The 21,509-nt window shown below is 40.6% G+C and overlaps 2 protein-coding genes and 1 pseudogene across 3 annotated transcripts; 1 reads left to right on the top strand and 2 right to left on the bottom strand.

Moving 5' to 3' along the window:
- Positions 1-3,484: 3,484 nt before the first annotated feature.
- LOC102699701 lies at positions 3,485-4,711 on the bottom strand (annotated as a pseudogene).
- A 2,853-nt stretch (positions 4,712-7,564) lies between these two features.
- LOC102699421 (DNA-binding protein EMBP-1-like) lies at positions 7,565-11,706 on the bottom strand. The gene is made up of 9 exons (XM_040526355.1): positions 11,449-11,706; positions 11,219-11,332; positions 10,960-11,120; positions 10,798-10,855; positions 10,640-10,688; positions 10,314-10,558; positions 10,116-10,193; positions 8,296-8,421; positions 7,565-8,171 (listed from the first exon to the last, which is right to left on the bottom strand). Exons 1-9 carry the CDS (start codon positions 11,605-11,607, stop codon positions 7,998-8,000), a joined length of 1,164 nt encoding a protein of 387 aa, XP_040382289.1. The 5' UTR covers positions 11,608-11,706; the 3' UTR covers positions 7,565-7,997.
- Positions 11,707-12,361: 655 nt separating this feature from the next.
- LOC102714201 lies at positions 12,362-19,895 on the top strand. Of its 2 annotated transcripts, none has more exons than XM_015839453.1 (4): positions 12,362-12,418; positions 17,325-17,948; positions 18,688-18,863; positions 18,948-19,895. In XM_015839453.1, exons 2-4 carry the CDS (start codon positions 17,383-17,385, stop codon positions 19,544-19,546), a joined length of 1,341 nt encoding a protein of 446 aa, XP_015694939.1. In that variant the 5' UTR covers positions 12,362-12,418; positions 17,325-17,382; the 3' UTR covers positions 19,547-19,895. The 2 variants fall into 2 exon arrangements, with proteins under 2 accessions (XP_015694939.1, XP_006657554.2); XM_006657491.3 differs by lacking the exon at positions 12,362-12,418 and adding an exon at positions 14,591-14,852.
- The last annotated feature ends 1,614 nt before the right edge of the window (positions 19,896-21,509 follow it).

The raw sequence follows: 21,509 nt of genomic DNA, 5'->3' as shown, positions 1-21,509 counted from the left end.
TTAGTTTTTTTTCCATAAAAACCAAATGATGAGGTCCTCAAACTTTACTATATTTTTTTTGTTTTGAAATCGTGCATAGCAGTTGAAACAAAACTTTGATAACAAACGATCCCAGCCAGCAGCAGTTGTGATTCGATTGGATCTGCTTCCCCGACGTCTGGCTTTGTTAGCTACAGGCCGATGAAGGGCCCGTCCAATCCGGCTAATTGGGCCAAGCTACTGCTTCCTCGGAAAAAGTCTACCAAAGATCTCTGAACTTAAAAGGTGAATCTGTTTTTGTCCCTTTAACCGGAACACTAAAAATGTTTATTTCTAAACTCGCATAATCCGTTAAAAAAGTCCAAAAAAGGTCCCTCGACAGTATTGACTCATTTTTTTGACTGGTTTTGCTGATGTGTGGGTCCCACGTGTCAGAATTTTTTATTTCTTTTTCTTCCCTTCTCTTCCTTCCTCTCATCTCTCTTCTTCCTATTTTCGCTGCTTCTCTCCTGTCCTAGGGCTGGGGCGGATGGCGGTGGATGGGTGGTGGCGGGGGCCGGCGAGATGGGGCAAGGCGAGGCCGGAATGATATGGTCTGGCGTCACGGCGAGGCGAGCGACGAACGAGGAGTAGTGGTCGTCGCTAACGGAGTGCACGCCGTATAGGATGATGAGCTCCTCGACAGTGAAGTTCTTGCTGGAGAAGTTGTCGATGAGTTGCTGAAGCGTGAGTGTGGGGTCTGGGATCTCCACCTGGGCCTCATCGACGGAGGAGACGAGGCTATCGAGGCGACCCGCCGAGACGTCGAAGTTGATGTGGTCGTTGCTGAGGATACTGTCGGTGTCGTGGGGTGGCGTAGATGAGGATGGCCGTGACCTCTAGTGTCGTCCGTGACCCCTAGCGTCGTCGCTCGCCGCCGACACGCCCTAGTTCGCCACCCAACGATGACGCCGGCCACCCCCACCATCCACACCCCTAGTGCTATCGCTGACCGTGCCCAGCTCGCCTGCCCCTATCGCCGCTCGCCCACTGTCGTCCACCCCAGCCCTAGTACAGGAGGGAATCAAAGAAAAGAGGAAGAAGAGAGAAGAGGGAAGTAAAGAAGTGAGGAGAAAAAAAAACCTGACATGTGGGACCCATCGGACGCTGCATCAGCAAAACCAGTCAAAAAAAAGAGTCAGTGCTGTACAGGGATATTTTTTGAATGGATTATACGAGTTTAAAGGTACACTTTTCTGGTTTGTTGTTAAGAGATAAAAAACAGACTCGTCTTTAAGTTTAGGGATCTTAGATGGACTTTTTCCTACTTCCTTAGTCTAGTTCCCTTTTTACATAAAAAAGGGTGGTTGTGTATTTGTTCAACGTGATGTTACATGGAATTTATAATTTCTCTGTCATCTGTTTCAAAATATAAGCATATCTAGGATTTAAATTTTATATCCCAATATACATATTTTTACACCGATTCTCATATTTTTAATTATTATAATGATTCCAAATTCAATCATATGCTTAGGAATAGGATCTAATCGATTCAAATTTTAAAGAAGTGACTAAAAGGGAACCTTTTAATATATCCTTAGTCTACGCTGAACAACTTAGCAGTGATTATGTTTTGGAACAGATGCAGTAATATACAAAGTCTCCAGAAAAGATTATATCTGAATAGCACATGCGACATATACAAAAAGCAGAAGATGCCTCAGCTGTCATGCTAACAAGCTCTCATATACTATGGAGTACCTCCATTTTAAAATATAAATATTTTTAGGTCATTTAGGGAGATCAAGGTTAGAAAAAAAAAGCTATATTGACACTTACTAAATGACGAATGAATAAGCGTCGGACGTAAGTAAGATAAAAAGAAAGAATTTTGAATGAGAAATTGAGAAGTGACGGATGAGTTAAGTAGTACCCCAAGCAGTAATAAACATACTTATATACATAATTTAAATATCATAAATACTTAAATTTTCAACGAGTAAGTAATTGTTTTCCTCATTTTCCCAGCCACCACGCTAAGTCGTGTTGTCGGTCACGCTTTTATTTTATTTTTTTTAAAAAAAAAACGCAAAGGTTATGCGCCGTGAGCTCACAAAACCTTGCAACGAATATTACTTTATTAAGGTACTACCTCTGTTTTATATTGTAAGACTTTCTAGCCTTATCTAAATTCATCAATTGATGAATGTATATAATTTATATATATGTCTAAATTCATTAGTATCCATATAAATCTAGGCAAGGCTAGAAAGTCTTATATTATGAAACGGAGGAAGTATTTTTTATAAGGATTTCTAACATTTAAATTTTATATATATCGTAATATAAATATTTATATGCCGATTTCTATATCTGTGGCGGTGTTTCTTTTATTTACTATTCCCTCTGTTTCATATTATAAGACTTTTTGGTCTTACTTAGATTCATTTGTATGACAATGAATATAGACACAAAACATATGCATTAATACAAGGATAAATCTAGTCAAGCCCAAAAAGTCTTATAATATAGAATGGAGGGAGTGTCAATCATGTGCATGGAAATAAAACCTAAACCATTATAAATTTGATCATGAAAGTAAAAAAATCTTTTGACTTAAACATTAATATCTGCTAAGTAACATAGAGAAAAGTTGTTTTAACACGGAGGTAGTAATACAATATATAAGAAATGGTAAAATTTCACACCAAAAAGGACTGCCTAAGATTTTTTTTTCTCAACAAAATTGCTACATTTTGTCTCTCCAAATCTCTATTTAACTATTACCCCCATTCACATCCTAAGATGATTTGACTCTCTCTATAAATCTGCACCCACATACAGGGTTCATGTTACCACGGTTACCGGTAACCGGACCCTCCGCCGAGGCACGGTAACGACATGGTAGTGTAGTGGTTTTAACTTTAAATTTGAAGGAAATTTAACCAAAAAAATATATGTCATAGAGGTTGATATATAGTGCAGTTTTGTTAAAGAAATAGATGAAAAAGTGATTTTCCGGCGTAATTAAAAATCGTAACTGAGAATTCCAGGGAAAAATAATATTTAATGTTGTTATGAACTACAGGTCGAAGTCCTACCATCTGAATCTTCAATGTTGTTATGAACTACTAAGTAAGTTTAGCTATAATATTAGTTGTTAATTGTATATTCTTGAAGCTATATTGAAACCATTGATCATACAATTAAATTAATAACATGCTGTATGAGTTGTGCACATTATCTGAATATGGAATACAAAGTTTATATAGATTAGATAGCAGCTACCTAAACTATCGTTCATGGCCTAATAGGAGAAACAAAATCATTAACTCAATGAAACATGATTACCGTAGAGTGTAACTAATATTCGAAAGATATCCAATATGACAAACCAAAGTATAAGACGATAGAGTGTAGTTACTCCAAGAGATCCAATTTGACAAACCAAAAATCAAAGACAGATATCATTTCCTGAACATGAACACAAGAGTACACAAAAGGGAAGTTGCATTACCAGAAATTTCATACTGTTTGTACAGATAATCAAGCTGCAGCAGTGAGCACTAACAGTGGTTTCATACTCCCATTCTGGCTCTATAATCTAACTTGTGCAGCGCGCAGTCTATCCTTCGAGAGCAATTTTACGGTACTTGAAAAGATATTAAGATGTATCACTTTTTTCTATATAAATTTTAGGAACTCTTGATACCTTAGGTACTAGAAGGTACCAAATAAGTACGGTAAAATCGCTCATCCTTCGAATAGCTTCATCAGCATGTTCTCAATTTCCTGAGGAGTGTAGCGTGCATGCTTCTGGAGCTTGGCACTCTTCTTCTGCAGGTATGCCTGATAGCATTGGACTACCAGGGATGACACAGCAGTTGTCACCTTCTGCAGCAGTCGATTTTCCAGTCATGTTGCTCTGCGCAGGTGCCATCCAGCAGCCTGTGAAATGTAGTCAGTGGATGCGGATAAAAGCAAGGAAAAAACACCTGTGTCGATGTATGAGCATCCAAGCAAGAACAGACGGGCCGCCATGAGACGCTCAACCTGGTCGCTGTGCTTCGCAATCCAGTTCTGCTGCAGCACGGCACAGACTTCATCTCCAGCTTGCGAAGCTGCTCCAGTACGAAATGCATTCTGACCCGATCAGGCCATGCTTGATCGTCCTCTCAAACAAGGCGTCCAGGCGTCTGACCAAGTAGTGCACAAAGGAATCCACTCGTCTCCATTCCTCATCACTCTGCCCAGTATCCTGGGCAAGAACAATGTTGAGCACGGCGTCATGCTCCCGCACAACTCTGACATGGTTCATCACGTACGAAGCGACCATTTGGCACGAACCATTCTGGGGCAGTGAACACAGCCGGTGCAAGATGTTCCTCACACACTTGAGCGTCATGAACAGACGCAGCATAGCAGGGAGCAGATCAGGCGAGGTTGGCAGCATGGTCACCATACCTGCAAGCCTCAGCAGGCGATGCATGTCAGGGTCAGACGCCTGTGCTTGCCCATTCTTGCTGCTGATTTCATGGATGCTTTGGTCGACCATTGCCACCAATTCTTTCCTGAACAGTTTGAGCGTCTGCAGGTCTGCCCTCTGGATCCAGATGTTGATGTATCTGCAGCCGTGCCCATCTTCAGGGATGTCCTCCAGAAGTTCTTCCTGGGAGCACTTTTGATGGTGAGAAATAGCAGCTTCCTCGGAGCAGCCATGGATGTCGTCTGAAGAGGTCAATTCTGCCATGCTTGTCAGGGAAAGAGAAACATTTGTGGTTGAAGATGTTGGAGGTTGGCATCTTGTGCTTGCCAGATATCTATCTATCTACCAAGGACAACAAATACCAGGATTCAGAGAGGAAGAAGAACACTTGAAACAATACCAAGATTCGATCGGAGAGGAGGAAGAAATGATTCTGATGAACTAAACTTACGAGGATGGAAGACGCGGAGTTGTTTGGAAAGAAAACCCAGTGAGAAGTCAGGTGAAGTAGTCAAACTAATTAGTGCACTCACAAGGCCACGACATGTCAACATCCATTTTTCCTGGTTGCACGCTTCTTTGTAGAAAAACAACGCCTTTTCCTCTTGTCTTTATCTCTGCTACTCCATCCGTTTTCATAATATAAAAGGTTTTAGTTATGCTTAGATTCATCTATTAACCAATGCATATTGTTTATATATATATGTCTAGATGATATCTATATGAATTTAGGATACGTTAGAAAATCTTACATTATGAAACGGAGGTAGTACTTAAAAACGGAGTCGTCCCTCCTCATTCGTAGCACGGTTCCACCTTGAGGGCACCTCTAACACTTAGTGAGATGCTTAAAAAAGGATTAAGCTAAGCACTAAGCCCGCTCTACAGCCTATCGCTCAATACTGGAGTGCTGGACAGATGCTTGAAATTGTGAAAATCGTTTGCAGCACCCGTCCAAGCACCAACCAGCTCCAACGCTTTCATGTTTGACAATATCTGAATTTCAGGTTTGGTAACGCTTTCATGCAGCCAGCCGGTGATCTGTTGTTGTTGATGCAACATGTGTTATTTTATCCCTGGTTTGTTCACGAAGATATGCAGCCTATTTGTTTGTAGTTGACGTTGCATGGCTGTTTGTTCCCTCCTAATTTTTTGCTAGTTGCTCACGCTGCATGGTTGTTTATTGCCTCCCAATTTTCTGTTTTGTTGACGCAGTTTCTAGGCATCGACGCCGCCGTCGTTGTTTCAAATTATTTTGGAGCGCCCCACAGGCATAGACGCCACAAGAAGCAACGGCTTCATGAGATTAAGCCGCTCGTCCATCATACGTGGCAAAAAAAAAACCCGTTTTTTATACCAGCACCTCTCTTTAGCATTGCGTTAAAGGTGCCTTGAGAAATCCAGAATAATACTACCTCCGTCTCTAAATATTTGACGTCGCTGACTTTTTATACACGTTTGAATATTCGTCGTATTCAAAAAAATTTGTCAAATATGCAAAGCTATATATGTGCAAAAAATTATATTTAACAATAAATACAATGATATAAAAATAATTAATAATTATGTAAATTTTTGAATAAGACGAAGAGTAAACATATATAAAAAAGTTAACAGCATCAAATATTTAGGGACGGAGAGAGTAACAGCTCCCACGCTCCAACAAAACAAAACCAAAAAAAGTAACCACTTCCCCCGCACAGTGTCACATTCGTAAGAAATGCAGAAAAGAAAATATCTTTTGTTTTCTACTCGAACTATCCCCAGATTTCTAATGGCCCATAAAATAATCAACTCGCACCACATTCTTTACTAAAACAGTGATTACATTAATATTTTTCTCAAGAAAAATTTAGGAACAACTAGAAGTTCGCATGGGCTAAGGTATGCAAACATGGCAGAAATTCTGTAGGATACCCAAAAATCGAACAAAATGCACGTCATTTGTAATTCATCATATAGAATTCTAATTCTCATATATCATATTGGGTAGGTTGTGGTATTTCATTGCTACATGAACAACATGCAGGATGCCATATTTTCAACTTAGAAAAGAGTTCATCTTTTTTCTCTGTTATGTGAGGTTTTATTTGGAGTCATATGAGTCAATCTAGTAGTACCATAGCTCGAGGGTAAGCTACTCGAATGGAGGGATGTAGTGTCATAGTAGGGGCCGAGGGATCGAGGCCTATGAACCCAATCCCCTGGCGAGTGAACAGTACACGCGTGAACAATATACTTGGTACTATAGCAGTTGGTTAGGTGATATGACAGGATTAAGATATAAAGTTAGATTAGATCAAGTTAGTTGCCTAGAGATTAAGTCTTACTATCTATATAATGATGGGATTGTATCGTCATTCTAATCAAACAATGAATCATAGTTAGTCTTCCCCAACCTAAGTCCCCCTCCCATCCCTAGTAACCGTCACCGCCCGGCTATCCTTTGGCGGTGTTTATCTCTATAAACCCTAATCCATAACAATGTATGTATATTTTATTAGTTAGTAGTCAAAATTATTTGGATGAGTTTGAGAGGAAGCCAAAGAAGGATACAAAACAAATTTAGCTATTAGCACGTGATTAATTGAGCATTAATCATTATAAACTTAAAAAAATGATTAATATAATTTTTTCAAAGCAAATATAGGAGAAAAAAAGCACCACGTAAACATTCAGAAAGCGTGCTCATTTTTTTCTCTTTCTTCTCCTCTCTAATGGTACCTAAGCATTTGAGAAGTTAATAGTTAGTCAAGTTTAAAAGGCTGACAAAATCTTATACAAATATTAATGACAAGAGGGAGCTAAAGGCAAATCATCCCAATATCAATATTTACTTATAGAATACAAAAGATTTTATGATTTTTGTTATAGCTATGGTATAAATGATGAAGCTAACTGTTTCGAAGTAAAAATCTATTTTATAAAAGTAATTTGATAAACTTCTATAAATATTTTTTTACAAAAAACACAGTGTTTAAACATTAATATTTATAAAAAACACAGCGTTTAAACCTCTGAAAAGCATGCACACAAAACCGAAAAAAGTTTAAAAGAATCCATATTAAAGAACACAGAATCCAAAAAAATTAATCAACGATACAGCATATTCATTTCCATCACCTCCTGAGCATAAGATTATCCCGAATCATGCTAGCAACCCAGACAGAGAAAAATATATATGCTATTTGTTACGCATTTCATCAACCGATCAGGCCACCGAATTGGCCGGTTACATTCCCTCATCAAATGTTAGCAAACATAAAAATTCTAAGAGCTAGGTTTGTTACAATAGCTACATCAATCGGTTTACAAAACACACACCACACACAAAACACAAACGCATTTTCTTCTCGGCAACCAGCCATAAATAATACATGGCTGCGATCTGGGGGGCAGCTCTACAGGGCCCCGTGAGTTGTGAGAAGGGACTAAAACAACAGCTTTTTTGCTAAAAAAAAGAACACATACTGGTTTGATGATGGGTGTTGTGGTTAGATAAGAAAAACACCTCATCTCATCTTTTGTCGTCACTCCCTCATGATCTCTCTCACCTAGAGTTAGCCTCCGGTTTGTGGCTGCTGCCTACGTAGTTCCCGTTGCTGTTATTATTAGTGTTCTTGTGAAGCTGGCCCTCGTTGTCATGGTGTTGCGTTTTTGACGAGTCGATGCTCATCCCCAGGGTGGTTGTCACAGTTGGTCCCTGGTATTGAGCCTTGTCACCCTTCATAAAGATCAAATTATCCATAAGAATCAGGAAATGCTACCATGAGAACACATGTGTGGAAAGAACTATCATTCCCTGTCTCTGCGGATGGCAAAGTATGGGTGGAGTGGCATGTGCTTACTATCAGTCGTGTATTCTCTGCTTCCATATCCTCACAGGCCTTCTTAAGCTGGTCAAGTTCTGTTCGGAGAGCATTGTTCTCAGTTGTCAGTTCAGCTACCTTCCGGGCTAGTTCCTCGCACTCTTGCTGAAAAACAGGTGGTGAAATGAAATGTATCAAACACACAAAAAATGGTGTCATCAAAACCTCCCTTTGCAAATACAGAATTACAGAGTAACAAAAGTGGGGAGGTCAAGAGCTAAGTAGTTGACTAGATAGATAGGAAGATTCGTTTTATTAGGAAAAAAAACTAGATGTTGGGAATTCAAGCATATACATTTTAATTTTATCATCTACTTTTTCTTCTTGCATCTTCTATACATTTTAGGTACCCATCCATGGTTTAGATACCACCCCCATCAACAAAAAATTGGAAGTATGGAAACAACGATGCAAGTTTTCAAGCACAAACTAACCATGCCTTGCAAATTATTGGACATTTGTTTCAGCATGGTCATCTCAATTTGGACATTAGCAGTGGCAACAAATTCAAGGTAGATAAAGAAAATTCGGTTCGGTGGAAATCAACAGTCTGTACTAGAGGTCCATTAGTTGTTTCCGGTTCCGATCTTATTACTTGGTATTTGCATGCTCAGTTTGGTAAGAGCGAAAATCAATGTATTAGGTATTTTATATTTGACATTCAGCTCCTAACAGACCGTATTAAAAAAGGGAAGTAGGGAACTACCAATCACACGTTATAGATGCTACATTATTATTGGGGACCTGAGACATTTAAGCACAAGATCCACTAGGAGCAGGCAAGCCCTTATATATCATTTTTGTCAGTTTTTTTGGTGCATATCGGCCATGTGCAAGGAAACAATTAAGTGGTGACATCATACCAAATGCCTCCCCTAGCATCTAGCATGCACAATATCCCTCCTACCAGCAATATGGCAGTGCCAAGCAGAGTAAGTGTTTATTTGCAGGTCTGCCATCTACTGCCAGATCCATATAGGTATTCAACCTAGTGCAATGAGATTTATTTAGATCCCTTATTTGAGTCGTCTTAAACAATGAATGTATGCTGTGCCTTTCTCATCTTCCATCTGACTATTTTTAAGCATTCTCATAAGTGAGTGATGAACCAAATGTTCTTTTGTTCTTTTTCTGTCTTGCAGCTTAATGAAGTCAGAAGTCAGTATCCAGAAACTAGTTTTAGAAAATATTGAGAATATTGAACGATACAAAACCTAATAAGCATACGCCCATCAGAGTGAGGAGCCATGAGGTCCATCTGTTTCTGAAATCAATACTACTAATCACGTATAAATGATAAAATGAAACAGGAGTAATTGTTTCCTGTATCTGTTTATGCTTCAGTAAATTGCTCTACATTTGGTGATATGTAATCCGCAAAACCAAAAGACACGTGGTAGGGTAAAACAACCATAGTGAAGTACAATTTCCTATTTCATAAAACCAATAGACATTAGTAGCATTGCTTCAAACAAACAACTTTTAGAGTTAAAGGTAAAGCTAGCTACCATATTATTTAATTAATTCTTGTTTTAAGTAATCAAAGTTGTTTCATTTGAAAGTTCGTTTAGTAATCCATGTAAAAACAATAGTAGGGTAACATGTGCACAGCAATTTCATGCCAAATTTGCTCATAGCTGCCATATAATATGTTTTGTCGGCTTCTCTTGATTTATAGTGCCATGCAAGCAGATCTTACCAGGTTCACAAGTATTACAGTAATATGAGTAGAATTGACAAATTAAAAGGGCATGATTTAACATTTCGCAGGAAATAAGAACGTATTGTTAAAGAAATACCTGCTTGCGCAACCTTGATCTCCTTGCAGACTCTCTGTTAGATTGTTTGCGCCTTTCCCTCTTTAATTCACGCTCATCCTGAAACATTTTCAATTATGTATAAGAAGACAAAACTCATGTCATGAGTATTCATGAGGCATTCCAAAAAGGTTAGGGCACACTGAAACAATTTCAGGATAAGGGACACCATATACATACCAGTTGACCAGCGCCATCACGCCGTGCAAGTGCCAACCCAGGACTTGCTTCCCCCTGCCCTGCCGGCACAGCTAAGGCCGGAGAAGCACTCCAGAGATCTATCCCTATGTTCAAATTAGGTGTCGCGTTAGGAAGCGCCGCCCGCCCAGGCGCAGAAACTGGAAGCTTTGACGCAGACCTCCCCTTCAACTGATACGGTGACTCGACAGCAGCAAAGGGCATAAGTGCAACTTGAGATGGCTCGCCTGGCAAACATCGATCTCTAATCATCCCCACAGTCCCGAAGAAATCTACTCAGGCCAAAATCACATATTCCAACAACCCACCTTCTGCCGATGTATTACCAGATTTCCTCTTCTTAGGTGCAGAAGAATCCTGAGGAAATCCAATTTCAACCACACAAAGACCATCATGATAGTTATTAATTACAGCAGAGCAAGCCAATTTAAATGGTCCTCTTGCGCTAAAGCAGGTTGCTTAGTACCTTATGGTCAGTGTCATCATCTCTAGTATCCGACGACTCCTCGCTGCCACTATCACCACTGTACACGCAACAAAACTCTAAACTCAATTCAAACAGAAAACGAAAAAAAAAAAAAGGAGACCACGAATATACTTGATGGAGTGCAGCAACACGAAACTATACCTCCGCGATGCATCGTCCCCAGAGGGCGCCGCTGAGCTTCCCTTCTCAGGCGACGTGCCGGCGCCCTTCCCCTTCCCCTTCCCTTCCGGCACCGCTCCCGCCGCCGCTGCTGCTGCTGCTGCCGCCGCCGCGACAGCTTCCGCTGTCGGGTAAGGAACACCCTGCGCAGGGAGCAACAGTTTGACACCAAATCCAAACCCAATTTCCCCAAATTGACCACAAAAAATTGGGCAAAGGACGGAGAAGCCTGAGCCCTCACCGCGGCCATGGACGCGTGAGCGTAGTACGCCGCCGCGGCGCCCGGGTGGTACATCGGGAACGGCACCGGCGCGCCGTACGGCGCCCCCGCGGCCGCCGCCGCAGCCATCAGGTGCTGCATCCGAGCAAACAAGAGCAGAGCAAAGCAAACCCTAAGTTAGAACCCGAAGCCAGCCAACCCTCCCCACCCACCCACCACCACTGCTGAGCCGGAATTGCGCGCAATCCTACCTGCGCGGGCCACGCGTAGGGGTGCCCCGCGGCGGCGTAGTACGCCTGCAGCGACGCGGCCCACTCGGCGTGCGTCGGCGCGGCGGCGGTGGCCACGGCCGTCGCCGCCGCCGCGGTAGGCTCGGGCGGCTTCGGCTGCTCGTCCGACGAGGACGCCATGGGCGAGATCTGGAGATCCCCGCAGCTCACCGAGGGCGGCGGTGGGGGCACTGCGCGTCGCGTCGCCGGCGGTGAGGCTACCGGGGCGGTGTGAGTAAGCACCAGCACAGCAAGCAAGCAAGCAAAAAAAAAAATATGCCTCTAGGGTTTGGTAACCCCTCCTCCCGTGTACCCACCCCGGTGTACGCGTAGCCGCTTTCGCCATCCCACGTGGCGCGCTTCCATTGGGCCATCCCGAGAGGCGGGGCCCAGAGCAGAGGCATGCTGGCCGACACGTGGACGGCATTCCGGATGGGGTCCACGCGTCGGTGTCATGACGCGTCCACAGGTGGGCAGTGCCGGGGACGCGTAGCGACAGTGTAAAGGGAGGACAAGTAGTAGCAGCAGCAGCAGCGTGTTGGGTGCGGGGTACAGGTGGTGCCCGGGTGGGTGGGGTGGGGCCGTGGGGCCCACCGGTCAGCAGTGTGGGTGGAGGATGCGGTGGGTGCGGACGTGGCGCGGGGCTGAGTCGGACGCGGTGGGATCTGTGCGACGGTGCGGCGTGGGCCCGGGAGCACAACGCACCGAAGGGGGAGGCGGCGGATGGGCTCTAGTTGGGCCGGGAGATGGTCCGGTGCGGTGTGGGCCCGACGTGGCAGTGGGGAGGGAAAGCGGAGAATTTTTTATTTTTTATGTTATTTAATAAATAATTTAAAAAATATTTTTTTTTTCTAAAATTTACCAATCTAACCTCCTGCCGCCTTTCTAAACGGCGTAAAGATGACGTGCAGACGATGGAGGGGAGCTGAAGACGGACGATAACGATACTGTGGTAATTTTGCACTTTGCGTATATGTAATATATGTATAATGTAGTAATTATTTAATAACAAGTATTATGTTGGCTCAGTGGTCACTATTCTCTTCTCGTATCTAGCATATTAAAGATCGAATCCCAGCAAAGCCAAAGCGCAAAATTGCCAATGCTAAATTTTGATAACGAAAATAGACGCAGGTGTGCGTGATGCGTTGCTGTGGTTGACGTCATCGCGCACTCTCGCTTTCGTTTTTTTTGGGCTCGCGTGATGAAGTGGGTGGGGCCATGAACCGGAGTAGCGCACGTTGAACTCGGGGCATTAGGGCAATTTTAGCGTTTTTTATAAAGTTATAAATTGAGTATCGGTTATTTTAAAATTATAAATAGGTTAATATGTTTTTAATTTAATTTTTTATTATTTTTCAAAGAAAACGTTGTTCGATAGTACGTGAGGCGTGATTAAAATAACAAATAGATTTGTCACCCAATACATACCAACGTAGCCTCGGATTGGCTAGGATATGGTTTTCGGTCCAAAACTTTTAAGAGTCATGAAATTAACATGTCATGTATTCGTCTAAAAAAATGAAAACATTGTTCTAAAAGTTGCTCCTCATGTCTCAAAAATTGTTAACACTAAAATATAATTCTTCAATTGATTTAGATAAGTAAACAATCCGGTCAATATATAAAAATGTCAGCTTTAAAACATAATCACAAAGACACCATAAGGTAATTTTATATTTTCTTAAAATATTACTTGAAATTATGCAAGATTAGTTTTTTTTCTTGTCTGAAAAGTCTTATCTCGTATCCGCTAGGGATTTGTATCAACCCGAGAATATAAATATTTACACTTTGAGACCTTTGTAACATATATTCGCATATCAATACAATCTTCGGCACATCGCTAATTTTCTACAAGGAGAGCTCTCAGCTAGGCTACATTGGTTTGGTTCGATCTTTGATACTTGAGTGAGCTCTCTTCACCCCAATTACCGTATCAGCTAGATCAAGGCTTTTTTGGTCAAAGTCGAGTATTTCTATCGAACTTGTATGGTTGATAGCTATCATATCAGTTTTAGTTTAAATTATTATTATAGCTTTAATTATTCTGGTTAGTCACCTAACAATTTTATAGCTCGTGGGGACTTTCTTGATTATATCTAATATTTTGATTAAAATCTATACTTGCTGGTGATTGAATCGGCTTGGTTTTTAAATTACAATCAAGGGCAGAGTGCCATCGTGTGGCTGTCGTCACTGAAGAGGGTGGTGTGGGGTGGAGCCATTGTGCAAACTTTAGTGCCAACATGAAAGCTTTTATTTTTTTTGACACTAATATTTCTATACCGATTTATTCTGTACCGTTGTAATATAAACCTAATAGTAACCTTACATTTCATCTAGCTAAGTTTGTTTAACGTATTGATACAAAGTAAATCTTTAATTCTAGCGTGTCACTGTCGTCCCTATCTTTTCGCTTCTGCTTATGCTTATAAGTCAAATTTTAAATTTTTCAACCTTAAATTTAGAATTGATTTTGAGTTTTTTTATCGAAGATTATTCTCCAGCATTGACTTTCAGATCGTTAAGAATATGTATATAAAAATTTTATTTATAAATTATTTTTCGTTTAAATACATCGTTTACCATCGCCCCTTACATGTTTCACGAAGTGATTATACAGTAAATGCTTAGATCCATGGAGCACTCTGGTCATTTTGGTTTCTTACGTAATAATTTGGTCATCGTTTGGCTTTTTGAGTGAAATATCAAAATGACATATTTATAAAAAAAATCATTTGTTAATAAAAATTGTATATATATATATATATATGTTCCTACTAATCAAAAAACAAAGGCTAAAAAATAAATTATGATAAAAAAAACTCTAGTTTATGATTAGCACAACGGCTGCAGTAACTCATATGTGCTAATGATGTGTTAATTATGTTTAAAAATCTATCTCGTGGTTTTCTAACACCGTATATAATTAATTTTTTAGTTAGTAACTGAAATAGTATTTCGATATTTGATCAAACACGCCTAAGCCAAAAACTTTTAGGAATTAAACGAGCCCTTATCGTCCTCTTTTATTTTTATGAAACAAAAAAAAAAAGGAGGCTTGAACTAATTAGGAAGCTTGTACCACCTGCGTACTTGCGTGTTTAAAGAAAAAGATGGCCAAATCTTCAATGCGTTCCGTCACTCCACTCATCACTCCACTGCTCATCTCGTCACCTCGCGCTGCTCGTGCCTTGCTCTCTCCTTCCTCCCTCCCTCCCCTCGATTCAGCTCGTCGAGCAGGCAGGCAACCCAAGGAAGGAGGAAGGAGGAAGGAACAGCGGCCAGGAGCTCTGCTCTGCTCGAATCGATCGATTGATGGCCATGAGGCACAGGGCTCGCTCCGCCCCCAGCTCCCCGCTCACCCCGTCCTCCACCATGAGGTTGCCTCCCGCCCCCATTCTGCCCATTCCCCTCCTTGGGTGATTTCTTGCTGCTTGAGCAAGTTCTTGTGCTGTGGCTGTGGATTTCTTGCGCTTTTTGAACAAGTTCTTGTGCTGCACCCTCGCTCCGCGCGATGCATTTTTTGTTTCTTGTCGATTTATTGGTGGCAATGCTCGGTGTGGGGTGAAATCTTGGACGATGCTTGATTCAGACGAGAAACTGAGACTACGCAGGACTTGTTCATAGCTTTAATTTGCTTTGTTCTCATCTTTTTAGTGGTTTTGGGCATTTCTTGGACATTTGAGCTATTTATTAGTAGCTCAAACGAGGAATCTCGATGTTATATTTGGGCATTTGGTAGTACTAGAATACTAGATTGAGCACGAGAAGCTCAAGAAATGCTTTTTGGTTGATGCATTGGGCTTGCGTCACTGCAAAGCTTCGTCTTTTTAGTCTTTTGGTTTTGGTCAAAGTAGGAACAGATTAGTGAGTATTTTTGACTAAGATCATCAGATCCATGGCTTCATGTGTGGGCAATGCCATCCTGTACCTGGAATTAGTAGCCAAGAACAAGAACGGATGTGACCAAGTTAATCTTTTTTCGCCTCATCCTTTTTTTTTTCCTGTCCGAGAGGAAAAGCACAGGAAGATCTTGGAAGAAGCTCAGGGATTCGTTGACCTGCAGGCATGGAAGTTCCATGGTGATGCCAGCGTGGAGTGCCACTGCAAGTGGACTTGGCATTGACATTCACCCCCACTATCCTTCACCTTTTTTTCGAAGTGGGCAATGAAAAAAGCAAAGCTCTAGTTGCTGGCGCAATTCGGATAGAGAAAAGTTGCTAAGGATATGCTGCGCACTTCAGATGGTCTTTGGTCTTAGGTTATGTGGCATATTGGTATTATTATGGTGGGTGTTGAGTGGATACCCACTTTCATTTGCATGGAAGGAAATAGCTGACAAGTTACATGTGGAACCATGTCATGTGAAATGAACTTAACAAGCAAATCTGAACGCAGTTTGATGAATTTGGGTTAGATCTGTTGAGGCTTTTATGTCTTTACTCATTTGGAGAAAAGCCGGACCACCATATGGCATGGTAATTAGATAACTCCATTTTTTTGTTGAATCTCTTCAATTCTAGTGTCATGTTCTAGGTTCTTGTCAAGAAACATCGATTTCAAAATTCAATCAGCAGTTGAAAGCAGGGTTTCACTTACCGTGGAACTCGCGAAAACCACGGTACCGCGCGCCTGCGGATCCCGCGTGGATACTGCAAAAACCGCGACAAATTTGAATCTAAAAATTTTGCATTTAAAATCTGCGGTTACCGTGCGGTTTCGGGGCAAAAACGCGCGGTTTGAGCTGAAAACCGTGGCTAGTGTAATCCGACAATTAGGTGCAAATTAATTTTAAAAAAACTGTAAAAATACAAGAAAAATAGAAAACTAGTACGTATATATATTTGTGACATTTAGGACATGTTATATGGGAAAAAAGAAAATTTTAATATGATTTTTTCTAAATTCTTGACAAATTTTAGCATCACAAGTATACTTACAATCAAATATTACATATAAAACTAATACATGTTTACAAACATGTGACTACATTAGTACATATATAATTTACCTTAGTTTGGTTACTGAAATTAACAAAAAGCCTACAACAAAGTATTACTAGCTATCTACATCACAAACAGCTAAATCACAAATAGCTAACGCAATAAAAAAATATGCCTCATGTATCAAGTATCAATTACATAGTTAACTAAGTGCTGCAAACATTCAAATATGTGCCTCATGTATCAAATACATACTTAACTAGGTGCTATGAAGTGTGAACAATACCGTTTTTTATTTTACCCAACCATTTTTCGGTATTGGATTTTTATTCATTCGTAAATTTAGTTTTTCATCAATTTTTTTCACCAAATATCATTACAAATCAATCTCTACATCATATATTTTTTCCACAAATTTCCTTAAATTTTTTAAATTTGCGGACGGTTACCGCGGCATTACCGAAGTCGTGTCCTGGCGGAGAGCGCGGTTACCGCGGTAACCGTCGCGGTTCGTGGTTTCGTGAACCCTGGTTGAAAGTTCAAACTGCAAATTTCATGGACTCATGGCAATGGCATTCTAATGCTTGTGCAGTATCCAGTTGGAAATTAGATGGTTCCAATGAAGGTTGACAAGTTTGAGGCACTCAGTTACCTCTGGAGCAAAAAAATGTTTTTCACATTGATCAGATTTTCCCAAGAATTGACTTGTAATCAGGTGCTCTATATATGGGCAATGAACATGTTATGTTAGTCGAAAATAGGATGGTGATGAAAAGAATATAACCATTATCGATCAAGTTGGATAGCACATACTTCATTTGCATACCTGCAAGTTTCCTTTTCTGAACTGTGAATGAAACTTACCTTGCCTAATATAGAATTAACCATACTTTAGTCTTTCCCTTGCAGAGCAAAGAAGATATTTGGTTTCTCTGTATCTCTCATCCTCATCAATCTGGCTTCCATCATGGAGCGTGCTGATGAGAATCTCCTTCCAGCAGTTTACAAGGAAGTCAGTGCAGCATTCAATGCTGGTCCTGCTGATCTGGGATACCTTACATTTCTAATGAACTTTCTGAAGTCTATAGCATCTCCCTTGGCAGGTGTCCTCGCCCTTCACTATGATCGCCCAACAGTACTTGCAATAGGGACTGTCTTCTGGGCCTTATCGACAGGGGCTGTTGGTGTTAGCCAGCATTTTCGGCAGGTTGCATTCTGGAGGTCTGTAAATGGCCTTGGACTTGCCATTGTAATACCGGCACTTCAGTCATTCATCGCTGACAGCTACAAAGATGGCACACGTGGTGCAGGGTTTGGTTTACTAAGCCTCATTGGTGCAGTAGGTGGTATAGGTGGCAGCATTTTAGCGACTATCATGGCCGGGAATAACTATTGGGGATTGCCAGGATGGCGTGTTGCATTTCTTATGGTTGCTCTTGTCAGTTTGATAATTGGCATCCTTGTGTACTTATATGCGACTGATCCAAGAAAAATTCCTGGTAATCATCTTCTTGATGACGATGACTATGAGAGGTATTTTTTTTCCCATGGATTATTTATTTCATTCCATATCATATGCTTGCATTACTTATTGATAAAATGTACCACTCAAGGCTGGTTTGTAGGAAAGGGTTTAAAAACAAAATCCTTCAAAAGATCATTGGGAGTTCAATACAATCTGTATGATACTGTGAGATACTGAAAATATCTCAAGTAGTATCTTCATATCTGTATGATACTGTGAGATAGGATATGGCATAATCATATTTCTTTGTTTGTTTGTGTGGTTTTAACCAGCATGGAATTTTATTTCAGAACAGGTTTTTGTATATGAGCTTAACTATAGCATTTTTTAATGATATGCTAGGATAAATGGGCTATCCAATGCTTTTGATCCAATGGATCAGATTCTTTTCTTTCTTTTAAACCGGATGGGTCCCCTCCCCCATTTCTATTACTAGAAATGCTAGACTGTAGTGGAATGTTACATTGCTTTGCCTTCTAGATTCATGGTCTGCTTTTCTGACATTCCTGCATAATGTATACAAAAAAACTAACATATTCCTCAACCGAGCATAGCTCATTGAAATGGAAATTATCCCTTGAATGTTCTGCATTCGTTGTGATTTGGATAGGTGTGCAACAGATTCTTCCTGAACTAATTATTGCACAGTGTTGGCATGCAATTAGAATTAAAACCAGCACCTAGTAACTGTGAATGATCTAGATGCACATCGGTATGAGAGCATAACATTGGTACTTCATCACCCAGGTTACATTTGGCCAGCAAAGATGTTCTTCCACCTCCTTCTATATGGAGGGATTCTTTGGTAGCAACAAGATCTGTAATGAAGGTGCGGACGTTTCAGATCATCGTTCTGCAAGGAATAATCGGATCATTGCCATGGACGGCTATAGTATTCTTCACAATGTGGTTTGAACTCATTGGTAGGATACCAAATTGATTGTTTTGAACACTCAATTGATTACAATGCCCTCAATTTGACATTGATATGGTTTAAATCCTCTTAGGTTTTGACAACAACAGCTCGGCGGCATTGAATAGCTTGTTTGCTATTGGGTGCGCAAGTGGAGCTTTCCTTGGAGGGGTGATAGCAGATCGCCTGTCGAGACACTTTCCAGATTCTGCACGTGTCATGTGTGCTCAGTTTAGTGCCTTCATGGGCATTCCTTTCTCGTGGATCCTCCTCACGGTCATTCCGCAGTCAGTAGATTACTGGTCTGCCTATGCCGTCACCCTCTTCTTCATGGGCATCACCATAAGCTGGTGCGCCACCTCCGCAAACAACCCCATGTTTGCAGAGGTAGTCCCGCCCAAGCACCGGACCATGATCTACGCTTTCGACCGTGCATTCGAGGGCTCATTCGCCTCGTTGGCAGCCCCCGCTGTTGGCTTGGTCACCGAGAAGATATATGGCTATGACAGCAAGACCGTGAACCTCGCAAACGGATCACCAGAAGGGGCATATGCGCTGTCCAGGGGGCTACTAACCATGATGATTGTTCCTTTTGGCGTTTGTGTCCTATTCTACAGCCCCTTGTACCTTGTGTTCAAGCATGATAGGGAGAATGCCAAGCTGTCCAGCTTCAAGAATCAGGAGCTGGTATGAATAAACCACTTGTATTCCTACTGAAGCTCCGGTCAGGCGGCTTGGAAAAAATTCCAGATTCAGGCTTCTTCAGAGTACACCATGCAGCATTCATTTTTCATTGGATAGTTGGACCTGGTGATTACTCATGTGGAGAGATGTGGTGTTTTTGCTGAAACTGTTAGCAGGCAATTGCAGCTATTATGACCAGTTGTACACTTGTACTTGATAGACTTTTTTTTTTTTTTGCTGTGAGAGTAGATGGTGCTGATGTGATTTGTGTTAGTAATACCAAATTCCTAATCTGTAACAGATTAACTGAAAAAGAATCCACTGTCAACAGAATCAGAATACCACTTTAGCAGTTGCTGGAGAACTTTTGGTGCTATGTTATTCTTGATTGCTCCGTGAGCTAGTTGACCTATTTAACATTGAATTTTTGACCAATTGGCCATATAAAGATACACGGGCAAGGGTGATTGTTTAGCTTATTCAGGCAAAATATCAAATGGTATATTTACAAATAAAAAAAATTGTGAATAAAAATTGTATATACTGTTCCTAGCGATATAAAAGCTAAGGTTGAAAATAAACTACGTTGAAAACCTTCCTTTAAAATCTACTTTAAGATTGAAAATTTAAATTTTGGAGAAGGGAAAAGATTAGGATGTGAGGCTTCTTTTCGAAAGCGAGTAATTTTATAGAATTAAATTTAAGAGATCAAGTAAAACCTCTATGTTCATGGAGCTCTATGCTATTCCTCATGCAACCTTTTTTTGCTACCCGCGAGTGGTCATAATCACAATTTTATCCTTTTGTGTTATCAATTTTTGTGTCCAAATTCTATGGCATGATCGAGTTATTTCTTCTAAACCATTTTGCTAATATGTAAAGCACCAACTATGGTTCCATCAACCAGAATTCGAATCCTCATACCAACAAAATATTATGCACAAGAAAGTACATGTATTGTCAATGAAATATAGTAATACCAGGATTTAGATCTTGTTTGGATAAAAAAAAAAACCCCGAGACTTTTAGGAAAAGTCCCTCTTGTCCTAAACAGGAGGGACTTTTTTGAGACTTTTTTTTAGTCCCTCACAAATTTTATTTTGTAGTTTCTGACAAAAGACTTCTAGAAAATGTCTAGGGACTTCTAAAAATCCATCAATCCAAACTGGCTCTTAATGTTGTTGGTCCCGGTACCATTGAGCCAGCGCTATAGACCACACTCGTATGGTATGCGCGCGTCTTGTGCATAATCACAAAAATAAATTCTTTGCTATATATAAAAATACTATGCCCCGTCGTTTCCCTCTTCTTATCCCCATCCTCAGATAATCTCGTTTTTTTCGTGCACACGTCCCGGAGTGCTAAACTGTATGTTTTTTTGCGAAAATTTTCTATAGAAAAGTTACTTTGAAAATTCAAATTAATCTATTTTTCTATTTTTATAATTAATAATTAATTAATCATGTACTAATCTATTATCGTATTTTTCGTGCCAGTTAATAGCATAGCCACCGAACGAAGCCTAACTCAATCAACTCTCGAGCAAGGGAAACACCAACGTATATATAAATATATATATATTTACATATATATAATACTTCATAAATATAAATATATAATATAAAGAAGCATTTACAAATTTACTATTTTTTGTTTTTTAATGTTGTAACTCAAATATAGAAGGCCAGATGAGTCGCCTAGCTTGGCACGGCACAATTGGGCTCAGGCCAAGATCAATTGGGTCAGCACATCACGACCTACACGTAGAGTCGGGTTGTGCCTGCCCACGGGCTGCACCAACGGCCTAGGCACAGCCCAATAAGATTTGGGGGCATGTCGGGACGGCCCAAAGGTGCAACAGCCCATCATGTTTCTCCATAAAATCAGTCTATTTTTCTCCCTTATCTCTTTGTGTCATGTTTTATATGGTTGGAAGAAGTCTATTTTCCACCCTCTTTTCTTTGGTCATGCC

This window comes from Oryza brachyantha, chromosome 7 (assembly GCF_000231095.2).
Source record: "Oryza brachyantha chromosome 7, ObraRS2, whole genome shotgun sequence".
NCBI classification, from domain to species: domain Eukaryota; kingdom Viridiplantae; phylum Streptophyta; class Magnoliopsida; order Poales; family Poaceae; genus Oryza; species Oryza brachyantha.
This window is presented reverse-complemented; position numbering and strand designations above follow the sequence as displayed.